This window comes from Cavia porcellus, unplaced genomic scaffold (assembly GCF_034190915.1).
Source record: "Cavia porcellus strain 051 isolate PalLab524CR breed Dunkin Hartley unplaced genomic scaffold, mCavPor4.1 scaffold_4, whole genome shotgun sequence".
In the NCBI taxonomy this organism is placed as follows: Eukaryota; Metazoa; Chordata; class Mammalia; order Rodentia; family Caviidae; genus Cavia; species Cavia porcellus.
In genome coordinates, this window is record NW_026947487.1 from 84,026,476 (window position 1) to 84,038,727 (window position 12,252).

The following is a 12,252-nucleotide window of genomic DNA, read 5'->3' on the forward strand; positions in this document are numbered from 1 at the left end:
AGGTGGGCAAATAGATGCAGACAGTTCTCCCTACATTTGTTGCCTGAGCAGCCTGTAGGGGTGGGCACAGAGGGCATAACTCTGCATATTTGTCTCTGAAGTGCCCCCTTGTCTGCCCACGTTAATAGAATGAGCTTCTGCCTCCTGATTTCTCTGGAGAGCCCATTTGACACCTAGAATTGCAAAGAGTGGCTCTGAGTGGGCACCTGGCTTTGTGCAGTCTGCAGTCCAGTCCTGTGGGGCCCTAGCCAGCCTCTGGGTAAACACAGGGATGCCACATGGGGGGCAGGGTAGGCTTGTATGGCTAGGCCCAGCACGAGCCTGTTGCTAGGACACCAGCCAGCTTTCAAAGAACTCGGCTGAATGAGATGTTTTCTTGAGCAGAAACCTCCTTGGAAATGTCACAGGGCAACACTGGGGAAGTTGGGGTTTGGCCAGGCTAAGTGCCCAGCAGTGCCAAGAGGGACACAGATATTCTGTCCCACCTGTCCTAGTGCGGAAGCCAGCCAGGCCCAGCCCTCCTTGCCCCTCACCCCCTCATTTAACTCACCTTGCTCCTGCCACACCAAGCTGACCTTTGTACTTTGCGCACGGTCTGTGCCCTGCTGGTTGCCCCTTTCACTGGGTTTCCCTACTGCTTCTCAGCTTGGAGTTCCTGTTCCATGGGAACGCTTCCTGACTACACCCACAGGGCTTCTCCCTGCCCTGGGTGTTGTCTTCTCAGACCTGTGATTTGCTTGTGACCTCTAGGGGTAAGAGCTGGGTCCTGGCATATTATAGGTGTGCAGTATTTATTGGCAGAATGGGTTTGAGATCCAGCCCAGTGAGTGGCCCTACTGGCTCTTGAGTCCTTTATAACCCACTAGGCTAGGGTAGGCACATGGGATCCATCCCCCAGGAAACTGACTGCCACAGTTTCACATGCTCCCACATTGGCCCTGTTACACCACTGAACCCCTAGACCCTAGTCCAGATCTGAGGGGTCAGTGTCACTAATCCTAGGTGAGGGAGATTTCCTCCTGAGTCTTTCTTCCTGCTAAGATCTAAAAAGCCTGAGCAAGTGGCCCTGTAATTATGATCCTCACACAGTGGCCATGAGGATGAAGAGGCCATTTCCCAGGGCTCTTCAGCCCCACAGTCTACGGGGCATTGCCAGCTTACAGTAACCCAGAGCTATACCAGGCTCTACATAAGGCCTCAGTTTCCCTATAATGGAGTGAGTGTGTGGTGTCTGAGGTGGAGGCAGAAGCTGATGTGGAGGATCAGCAACCTAGGGGCAGGTAGGGTAAAAAGCCAGGTGGCTTCCAAGGGACCTCAGCATAACAACAGGGGTCCTGGGCCAGATTTGGGCCAAGATGCTCCCAACTTAGCATGTCCTTTACATTTCAGGTCTCCCACGAATTTGCCATCAACTTCAACCCCACCAACCCTTTCTGTTCAGGTGAGTGTATCCTGCCTGTGTCTGCCCTAGGTGTGCAGTGGCCTGGCCATCTGTCTGGGTGAAGGAGCCAGGATGCAGATTTCTGTCCCTCTCTTGTATCCCCTTCCTGTCACACTTGTTCAGAATGACAGGTGGGGATGAGCTAGAGTTTGGAGTCAGACAATACTGGGTTCAAGGCCAGCTGCTGCCATTTCCTGGCTACAGGGCCTGAGAGAGCCTTTGCCCTCTTACTTGGCCCAGGAGTTGTGAGCCCTGCTTACCTTATTTCCCTGGGTGGCCAGGGGAGAATGACAGGGAGCAACTGACAGGAAGGCTGAACAAACTAGGAGGAGGAGGACACATCACACATCTTTCCCTGCTGCCCGTCTCGCTCCCTTGTTGGGAGGCCCAGCTTGCTCTCTAGCCCTTCAGGAAAAGCCATGGAAGGTGGAGGCAGGGCTGGGCAGTGAATGGGATGAATGTTCACCCTGCTTTGGGCCTCTGAGAATTTCTGAGCCTCCCAGCAACTGAGAGAGAAGGATAAGGGAGGGGACCCACGAGGCCCCACCTGGAAGAGGCCCACCATCTCGAGGCCCTACTGGCTAGGGTTTGGCTTAGGCCATAGCTTCTACCTGCCCTCGGGATACAAAGCCTCGCCAGATTTGTATTCAGAAAATTCATGGAGTATTTCCAGCTTGGGGCATTGTTGTAACTTGGAAACCATGGACATCTAGACATGTGGCCTTGTGCTCCTGCAGGGATCTGTCTGGTTTTGGGGTTGATCTCCAGAGACTTTGTTAAGCAACTTCTGCCCTGATCAAAGGCCTTCTAGGCAGGAGCACAGGGCAGTGGAATACTTGTGGGCTCGTAACAGCAGCTATTATTGAGCACCTACCGTGTCCCCACCTCACGCCAACACTGGAGAGAGTATCCAGAGTGGATGTCCACATGGCTTCCCCTAGTCACTGCAGGCTTTGTCAAGCCCCTTCTCTGGGAAGAGCCTGTTGGACCCATCATACCTTCGCCCTAGTCTGTAGATTATCAGTGCCACCAACAGACAAGGAGACAGGACCCACAGCCAGGAAGTAGCCCAGGCAGGATTCCAGCTCAGTGGCTTTACATTCAGGGCTCTGGATTTTTACCACCTTGCTCTACCCTTGGGGCTTCCGGTCTCCTGGCATTACCTCAGCAGCGGTGACGTATGAGCAAGAGGCTCAGGGCTGGGGGTGGGTGATGGGTTTTGCCCTGACGTGGACTCTCCTTCTGAGCTAGGCGTAGACGGTATCGCCCAGGCATACTCAGCCTGCCTGCCCCACATCCGCTTCTATGGCCCCACCAATTTCTCCCCGATTGTCAACCACGTGGCCCGGTTCGCGGCTCAGGCCACACAGCAGCAAACGGCCACGGTGAGTAGGCGGCTCAGGCATGCACCTGCAAGGATGGGACTGGCTGTGGCTGGGCACCTGCCTGACACAAGGGAGGGCTGGGCTGGGGTCTGCGCTTTCTGCCCTCCTGCCCGCCTGCTTTCCCAGGGCTGACAAGGGGGATGGTCTACCTTCCCTTGATTCTAAATGTCTAGATGAAATGATGCCTTGGTTTACCTGTTCAGTAACAAGCTAAGCTCAGCTGGCTGGGTCCCAGCTTCCCAGAGCCCATACTCAGAAAGCAGTTTCCTACATGCTTAGTAGAAAACAAGGAGCCTCCCTAGGGTGAGGTACTTGCTATGCCCAGGACAGATGGGCACTAGGAGACCCCATCCCTCTCAGATCACCTGGGTCCAAGTGGAGCAGCCTCTGCCTAACACTGAGGGTTACAGAGCTGTCTGGGTCTGCCTAGGGCTGAGTCATGAGGTCAGCACCATGGTGGCTTGCCTGAGGCCACCATGGCTGAGATGTGGCATCTGGAATATATGGCAAAGGATAATCCTTGGCCTCCCTGGACCCCCTGCCTCACCCTCATGAGTGGCCTTTGTCTCCTCTGAAGCTTGAGTTGAAGGTCTTCTCCCCCTCTTCTGAGGACAATGTCCCTGACATCACCCCTGTCCTCTCCCAACTCCAGGGATGTGACTGGGCCTGACTGACCAGCAAGTCCTACAAGTAGGACTTGCCGGGCCCTGTCTCCAGCCTGCTTTTCAGGCTCAAGCTATATGGTGGCATCTAGCTCTGAAGTGGCAGATTCTGGTCTGGACCAAGGAAACTTGAGTCCATTTCCCTCCTGGCTGCCACCCATGGGGAGACCTCAACAAAACCCAGCCCCTTTTGGTTTCTACTTCCAGTGAAAGGGAAAGGAAGCTGGAACTTTTAACCCTACTCTAAAATATGACCTGGATTTCCCCATGTACCCATTGCCATGGCCCCACCGTCTCTCACCTTGAGCCCAGGGCCAGTCCCAGTGCTCCACTGTCTGCCGAGTACAGATGCGAGTAATAGCAGGACCTGTTTAGAGGTGGGTGTTATTAGAATCAAATGAGGTAACAGAAACTGGCATCTAAAAGACTTAAAGGACGGGCCAGCAGAGAATTCGGTGGAAAGTAGTCTAGGAAAGACAGCACAAAGTGCAGAGGTGGGCCCAGGGAGGGAGGAAGTCACAGTGTGGGGAGGGAGCGGTACAGGTCACATCATGGGAGTGAGACTGATCCATCAGCTGTAGTCCCAGACCTTGGCAGCTGAGACCGCAGGCCAGTCCCTTTCTCACTCTCAGCCTCTTTCCCTCTAGTGAAACGGGAGTAGTGAGCCTCTGGGGTGCGGGAGGTGAGGATCTGGACCCCCAAAATGAGCAATAGCTCAGGAAGGCCCAGGAGGGGCATTTTTGTTAATTCCTGGAGGCTTGGAGTAGAACAGGTTGGCGAGGACAGAGCAAGAGGGGCCGCCTGCAGCAGCTGGCAGCTTCCACTCCCTCCCATCAGGATGCCAGGCCACCACCCCACCCAGTCTCTTAGCAGCCTGAACTCTCAGGGGGATTCAAAACAAAGCCTGTATTTTCCTCCAGGAGACACAAGTGGAGCAGGGAACAGGAATGCAGCCCAGCATTGGTGCCAGGATCTCTCATCGGCTGTACCTGCCCTGCCTGGAGAGGACCCAGCAGGAGCTGGAGTCCTGTAAGATCTAGGCCCGAGTCCACTAGACCCCAGGTTGGAGAGGGTTTGGGACCCTAGGGGAAACCAGGAAAGGTGTTTTTTGTTATTTTTTTTCCCCCAAGTATTCCGGATTGAACCCAAGTATTGTATTACTGAGCTATATCCCCTATCCTTTTATTTTGAGACAAGATCTCACTAGGTTGCCCAGGGTGGCCTTGAATTTACAATCCTCAAACCACTGCCTCTAGGGTATCTGGGATTACAGTCATGCACCACTACACCTGGCACAAAGGCTGTTTCTGTGTCCTGGGGGACGGCTGCCATGGGCCTTCTGGAGAGGAGAACGTGACTCTGCCTCTAAGAAAAGGGACCTGAGACCTAAGCATGAGACATCTGGTCCAGACCCTCTGGCCATCCAAACTTTCTTTTTATCTTCTCTGCTGCTCCCAGCTTCCTCCTAGTTGCCTCCCTTTGGTAACTGCTGTTGTCTATTCAGGCCATGTGACCTTGGACCGTCTTTCTGCAACTCAGGGCTGTGAAGAGTGGGGCCAGGGCTCTCTACTGGTCTCCCACTCTGTGGTTCGGGACCCAGCCATCGGCAATTCCTGAATCAGAGTATACCTGATCTCAGGGTGTGCCAGAGGTAGGGCAGGGGGCCCGTTGAACTGGTTCAAATTCCATGTCCCTCTCTTCCTGGCTGTATGACTAGGGCAGGCAGCTTGAGCGCTCCAAACTTATTTCCTCACATAAGAAGCAGTACCTGCCTTACAGAAGTATTGGTAGAATTCAAGTAGATGGGCAAATAAATTGTTCAGCCCAGTGCCTGGCACACAATAAGTGCTTCCCTGGTGGCTATTTCTATTTCTGGGGACACCTCTCAGGCTAGCATTGGATGATGTCGAGCAGTTAGGCCTATAGAAGAAGGAAGTATGTGGGGTTATCTGACCCTTTTGTTCAGCCATGTGTTGGCTTAGGGGGAATCTTTGGTGCAGCTTCACCCTCCCTGTCCCCAGACATATGCACATATACATACACCCTTGTACAGGAAACAGAGAGAGGTGGTAGAGGATCCAGGCAGGCCTGCGACTCCAATTCATTCACCACACATGTCTTCTCTGGCAAGTTTCTGCCCATCTCAGGGAGAGCATGGCGAGCGAGGTCTGGGCTATGCCCTTCTGTGGGGATATGAGCAGTGACACCATGTGACTGTGATGGCAGTGCATTGTATGACCACAGAGGTGGCCTCTAGCCAGATAAAGCTCAGGGAAAGCTTCTTAGAAAAGTGGGCATCCAAGCCGAGACTCGAGGTGCTTCGGTGTTAGCTTCCTGGAGGATGTATGTGTGGACTGTCCCAGCAGAGGGCTTGGCATATGAGTAACTGGCAGAAGAGAAGGCGTGTAGTGTAAGAGGGCTGTGAAGTTGGAAAGGTAGGGACCTTGGGAGCCATTAAAGAGTCTTGATTTTCTCCTGAGGGGAGTTGTGGGGGCCCTCTGAAGGGTAGTAAGCAGGATTGGACGGGCTAGGGGAACTTCTGTCATGGTCCTTTATCTTTTGCTCTGCTTTGTCTCCCAAGACCCAGGCCTTGCTATTCATAATCCTTTCCTGGTTAGCAACCTAGGCAACTCCTGTTCCAGTGAAGGAAGAGCCATAAGCAGCCAGCACTCTGGGGATTTTCTCCACTCCCATCCTGAGGGCCCTTGTCAGCCAGCTTCTCAGAAATAAGCTAGTGGGGAGCACAGCTTCTGCAGACTCTGCCTAGAACTGTTATGGTCAAGTCAGTGTCTTACAAATGTAATCACATGTTACATGCATTAGAGTAAGCAGCTATTTGTAGCTCTAGAAGTCTTGAAGAACCCCTGGGAAGAGGAAAGAGATACTCCATCCTTACACTGTTCAGGGATTTGAGTTGGGAAAGTCAACTTGATGGGTTGGATTTGTTCCTGAGTTCTGGACAGGGTGCTAGACCCATGAGATGCAGCGAGGGTACATAGGGTTGTCCTAGGGAGAGCTCAGGGCTTGGGGAGGAATGTGCAGAGGAGCCCTCCCAAAGGGCAGTGGAAACAATTTTGGAGCTGCAGGGAACCAAGAAGTTTCACGTGTTTGGGACAGAGAAGGCAACACTCAGCTAGGTCTTGGAGCTGTGACTGGGAAAGGTCCCCAGGCAGAGGGAAATAACCAGGAAGGAAATTAGAGGCAGAACACCGGGGTAGGCCGGTGGCCAGGGCAGTCAGTGGGGAGAGCAGAGCCTGCAAAGCCTCTGCAAAACCCTGCCCTATTTCCCCCTGCATTCTCCCTAACCGTGGACCCTCACGCCTCCCCTTTGGTCTGTCTAGGTGCTGGGCTGTGGTTCCTGGGTGGTAATGAATAGGTGAGGCTACAGGCAGCCCTGATTCCTTCCAGGCTGGGCAAGAAACCTGGGCAAGAAACTCATCAATTGCACTTTCACTGCCAAGGCTGCCCAGGCTGCTGACCCCAAGCCTGGGCACATGGTGCAGGTACCACAGCAATGAAGATTCACAGCCAGACTGCTATCCTGGCCATGCAGGCTGCTGTCCTGGCTCTGCAGGCCCTCAGACACGAGAGTCCTGGGTGAGAGGAGAGGTTGCTTCCAGCCAGGCTAACCATGACAGGCCACTAGTGCCAGTGGGTAGCAAAAGGGACATCAAGGAAAGAGCTCCAACTGTGGGGTTAAATGGACTTGGGCTTGAATCTGGACTAGCACTTCCTGGCTGTGGGGCCTTAACAAATCACTTAACCTTTCTGAGCCCGACAGCTCATGATGAGACTCACAATGGAAACAGACAGGGAGGGTCTGCCACACTGTCATTGTGTAGTTCCCATGGCCTGTTCACTGGTATCCATAATCCTGCAGGAACCTGGGCCTGTCTGCACTCCATCCCTCGGATGGGGACTGCAGGCAGGGAAGGAGCCCTGGCTTCCTGAAGCACATGACTGATTGAAACAGGAGCCAGGAGCTGAGAGAGCCACACAACGAGAGTGGAACTGCATGTCAGTGCTGCCAGGGCCTTGGAGACAGGTCCTATTCACTGACTGGTGGAGTCCATCAGATCACAGTCCAGCATTCTTTTCTTCCCTCATTGTCAGGCCTCTTTGTGCCTGCCTCCTGCCAACCCAGGTGCCCCAGAAGTACTGCCCCGGGCTAATTTTAGTGGGATGAGAGTGTGGTTAAGAGCCACCTAAGGGAAGAAGGGTCTCTGTAACAGTGGTACACTGTAAGGGGACAGGGCCTAGATGAATTTGTGAGGCCCCCCAAACCAGGGATTGGGGGATGGCAGCAGCAGCCCTCCACTGCAGGATTCAGGCTGCTATTTCCATGGCAACAGGTATCCCAGCAAAGGGATTGGTCTCTTAAAGGCACAGTGCCAGAGCTGGACTACTGCTGTCTAGAGCTGGGGTGAGGATGGCAGAGCCTGTGTCTCATTGGCTCATCCCATGCTTCCCTGCACAGTTTATACTTAGGGCACAGACAGGAAAGGGCTGAGCTTGTAGCTTCTGTGGGTTGCCTAGGGAGTAAATAATTTTGCTGGATGAGAATGTGGCCTGGGCTTACCTGGGGTCACTTTAGCCCTCCTTAGCTCTATGACCTTGACAGGTCCATTTTCTACTCTGACACCCAAAAGGGTCAATCTAGAAGTTCAAAGCCCTCAGAGAATCCTAGCATCACAAGGGCTTCTCTATTTTATGGATAGGAAAAACTGTTTCCTGAAAAAAGGCCAGAAGTTGCTAGGGACAGGGGAGGGGTGGGAATGTGGTGCCACCCATCCAGGGGCTGTGGGCCCACATGTGAGACCTTCTGTCCTATGAGTTTCTTGAACTTCATTCACCCTCCCCACAACTGCCACTGTTTATATTTTATCTCCTCATCACTCACACTAATTATTCAGTATGTTTTTTTTTTTTCTGACTTTGAGAAAGGGTCTTGCTTTATTTATTTGAGACAGGGTCAGGCTGGCCTTGAACTCATGGTGATCTCCTGCCTCAGCCTCCTGAGTGCCAGGATTACAAGTGTGTAATGTCACGCCAGGCTTATTGACATAATTTATAAAGAAACATTGTATTGGGGCTGGGGATTTAGCTCAGCAGCATAAGCGCCTGCCTTGCAAGCAGGCAGTCATGAGTTTGATCCCTGGTACCAATAAAAAAAAAAAGAAACATTGTATCTCACTGTATAACAGAGGGTAATGACAAAATTAAATAGAACCAAGAGGACAGTGATATGAGAGTGCAGCTGAACACATTGCCTCCTAAAGCTGTGAACCTTTTGCCTTTTATCTGCTGCTACTAAGGAAGGTTTGAAAGTGTTAATGGGATTAAAGACACTAGCACCAAAGTGAGGCTGCCTCCTAACAGTCTGTAGACTGGAAAGACCACTGCTGGGTCTGCTAGTAGGGCAGGCTCTTCCTGCCCTGATTTCATGGTCCTGTCCAATGCCACGTCTGGGAGGTGACCCACATCAACTTATGAGAGCCTTTGCCCATAGGACTTGCTTTTAGCCCCTGTGAGGTGTCCCCTGCTTATACTGAGTAAGAATGGATGGGGGCTTACAAAGGGGTGTTTCTGCCCCAGTGTCTGTCAGCCAAAATAAGGCTTTCTGTACAAGCCAGAGTCTCTCGGAATGAAGCTAATGACAAGTATGGAGGCATGATTTTTTCTTCCTTCTGTGTGTGTGTGTGTGTGTGTGTGTGTGTGTGTGTGTGTGTGTTAGGACTTAAAAGGACCTCAAGCATGCTAGGCAAGCATCCTGCCACCAAGAAACATCCCCAGCCCTTTTGTAAATTTTATTTGGAGATAAAGTCTTGCTGCTTGCCCCAGATTGGACTTGGACTTGCAATCCTCCTGCCTCAGTCTCTCCAGTAGTGGGATTACCATGCCTGACTCAAGAATGTTATTTCTTTGAGCAGTGATCTCCTGTGTGCAGATGAAGAAACTGAGGCCTGGCATGTTAGGCCAGCTGCCCAGAATCCCGTGTTGTAGTGGCTGGCAGAACAAGGGAGTGTGAGGTGACAGACAGGCAGGAGTGCTTTCTATGCTTCTGTCACTAGGCCTATAGGGCAGGGAACCCAAGGAGGCAGGATTCTGGGATTTGGCTGCTGCCTTCCTCCCAAGAGCGAAACGATGGGAGCAGGGGGAAGGAAGAAGGAAAAGGAGTTCCAGGAGCCTCAGGGCCTTGCTGAGTGCCCCACTGACTCCTCCCTGCAGCAATATTTCATCCTACTCATCATCACGGATGGTGTCATCAGTGACATGGAGGAGACGCGGCACGCGGTGGTGCAGGCTTCCAAGCTGCCCATGTCTATCATCATCGTGGGTGTGGGCAATGCTGACTTTGCTGCCATGGAGTTTCTAGACGGGGACAGCCGCAGGCTTCGCTCCTACACTGGCGAGGAAGCAGCCCGTGACATTGTGCAATTCGTGCCCTTTCGAGAGTTCCGCAATGTGAGTGGGAGTCTGGGCCAGGAGGGGTGGTCCCAGGGCCCCAGCAACCATGGCTCCCAGTTGAGGATAGAAGTCTTGAGACTGACTGGTTTAACCGTAGTCTCTTCCTCCTCAGCCCCAGTGACTCCCTGACTGCCTGCAGTGCACTGGTGCTGTGTTAGGCCTCCCACTGGCTTCTGTAAGCCATGGAAACATATGCCAGGAGCCTGTCTGGACCAGGACTCCCAGCAGGGGACCTGGACAGCAGACCTCTGACAGGGGTCCTAAATGAGGAGCTGACCTTGTGAGGTGAAGCGTTTCAAGGCAGATGGAGGGGCTATGGCCAAGGTCATAGGAGGGGACAGACTTTCCTGCTTTACATCTTAGCCAGCCCCTCACTCTAGAGACAAAAAGTAAGGATTGGCTTTAGGCTGGCCTCTCCCCTAAGTTCTTGGCAAGGGGGATGTGCCTGGAGGTGACTCTTGCCTTATTTGCACTGATCCCAAGTCTGTCCACAAGGAGGTTGGGGCTGGTAGCCAGGTCCATGAAGAGCCCCACAGGGGAGCAGTGTCTTAGATCCACCCGAGCGTGGCCATCCTGGTCCCAACCTTCCATCTGACCAGAGGTTCCGTGACCTCTTGCTCCATTTGACCCCTCTAAGCCTCAGAATGCTATAGCTTAGATTCTGGCAGCTTGTGTCAGCAAGAGGGGTCCCAGTCCAGACAGATTCTAGACATCTCAGTCTAGAATCCTTGGGATTTTCTGGAGATGGCGCCTTCCTCTGGAGCATTAGGTTCCTGAGGACAAACTCTGGACACTGATCACCCATTCATGCCTGGGACATGACCAAGTGCCTCTGCGTGCCTGGCTGTTCAGCAGCAAACCAGTCACAGCCTCCAGTCATGGAGAAGCTCAGGAAACTTGGCAGTTGAGTAGGCTGTGCAGCATCTCTTCCCCCTAAAAGCCTCCCACTGGCAAATTCAAGCTAAAACGCTATTCTCAGACATCTCCAGTGCACAAGGTGTGTTCTATTAAATGTCAAGGAAGACACTGCTGTGGTGAGATTCAGGCACAGGCAGGGGTGAGAGCCACCAGTTTTTAAACTTCCCAGCCTGTCAGCCCAAAATCTGTCCTCTGTAGCCCGCTGTCACAGCTGTCTGGGCACCATGCCCCTCCCAATCTCTGTTCATTAATCTTTGTTTTCTCTCCTCCCTACCATGCCCTGGACCCTGCAGGCAGCAAAAGAGACTCTGGCCAAAGCTGTGCTGGCGGAGCTGCCCCAACAAGTTGTACAGTATTTCAAGCATAAAAACCTGCCCCCCACCAACTTGGAGCCTGCCTGAGCCCGTGCCTAGCAGCAGCAGAAGCATGCCACCCTCCCCAGGAACGTGCATGCTCACCCTGCTTCCTTGTGGGTGGCATTTTTTACCAATCCACATTTTTATTTTTTACAATCAGACCTTGGTCCCCACCCACCCCCAGCCTAGCTGGGCTGTGTCCAAGTCAACTGATGATGCTTCCAAGCCAAACTGGCAAACCAGCTTCCTCCCCATCCCATCCCCCTTGCTGCCCTTAAGTATTGAATGTACTTTGTATAATTTTAGTGGAATTATTGTTATTAAAAAGAATAAAATTTTTACAGTCATAACTGGCTTTGTCCAATAACTAGCTGCAAAAAGGAACGTGTCCCTGGTGCACACTTTGTGTCATTGCCTGCACCCAATTCCTGCTGTTTTTTATACTGTGACTATGTCCTATTTGTTATACTCAGGGTAATAAAGGAGTTTCAGATGCCCCTGTGTAAGCTGCTTCTTCAGTGGGGACCCCATGGGTTTAATATCACTGGAAGATCCATTTCTGCTACCTAGCAAGTCTGTGGAACTGGGATAGTCACTTGTGTGGGGGACCTGCATTTCCTGACAATGGTGAAACTGGTACAGAAGGTGGCTCATTGTACACATTGATATTTCTGCATGAAAATAATGTACAAGCCCACATCAGTATTTCTGCAAGGTCCAGCGAACTCTCCCACTTCCTCCCTTCCCTCTTCCTCTTGGGCCACACCATGACCTATGTTCCTCCCCAAACCCAGCTAGATTATTTGTTGCAACCTACTTCAGACTCCTCTGGGTCTTCTAGGCCTTGTGGTCTGCAGTGTGTGAAAGCCTCTTTGGCCTCAGGACCTTGTAGGGTTAGCGCTATTCCTCCATCTTTGCTGTTTCCACTGCATTCCGCTCTCTAGACACAGGTTCAGCAAGCAGCCAGAGGACCACTCTTGGGAACTGTCCCATCCCCTTCTCCCAGTTCCCTCTTTTGCACA

General features: G+C 52.5%; 1 protein-coding gene across 5 annotated transcripts in view; it reads left to right on the forward strand.

The window, feature by feature from the left end:
• Positions 1–11,726, forward strand: part of Cpne2 (copine 2) — a 41,190-nt gene extending 29,464 nt beyond the window's left edge. For 4 of the 5 annotated variants that reach the window (XM_063247363.1, XM_003472074.5, XM_063247364.1 and 1 more), the window contains 4 exons: positions 1,390–1,441; positions 2,693–2,826; positions 9,717–9,953; positions 11,168–11,726. In XM_063247363.1, the coding sequence (XP_063103433.1) occupies positions 1,390–1,441; positions 2,693–2,826; positions 9,717–9,953; positions 11,168–11,275 (531 nt within the window). In that variant the 3' untranslated portion in view covers positions 11,276–11,726. Of the gene's footprint in view, positions 1–1,389; positions 1,442–2,692; positions 2,827–4,408; positions 4,551–9,716; positions 9,954–11,167 lie in introns of those variants that run through there. The other variant, XM_063247365.1, reaches the window with a different exon arrangement.
• Positions 11,727–12,252: the final 526 nt, after the last annotated feature.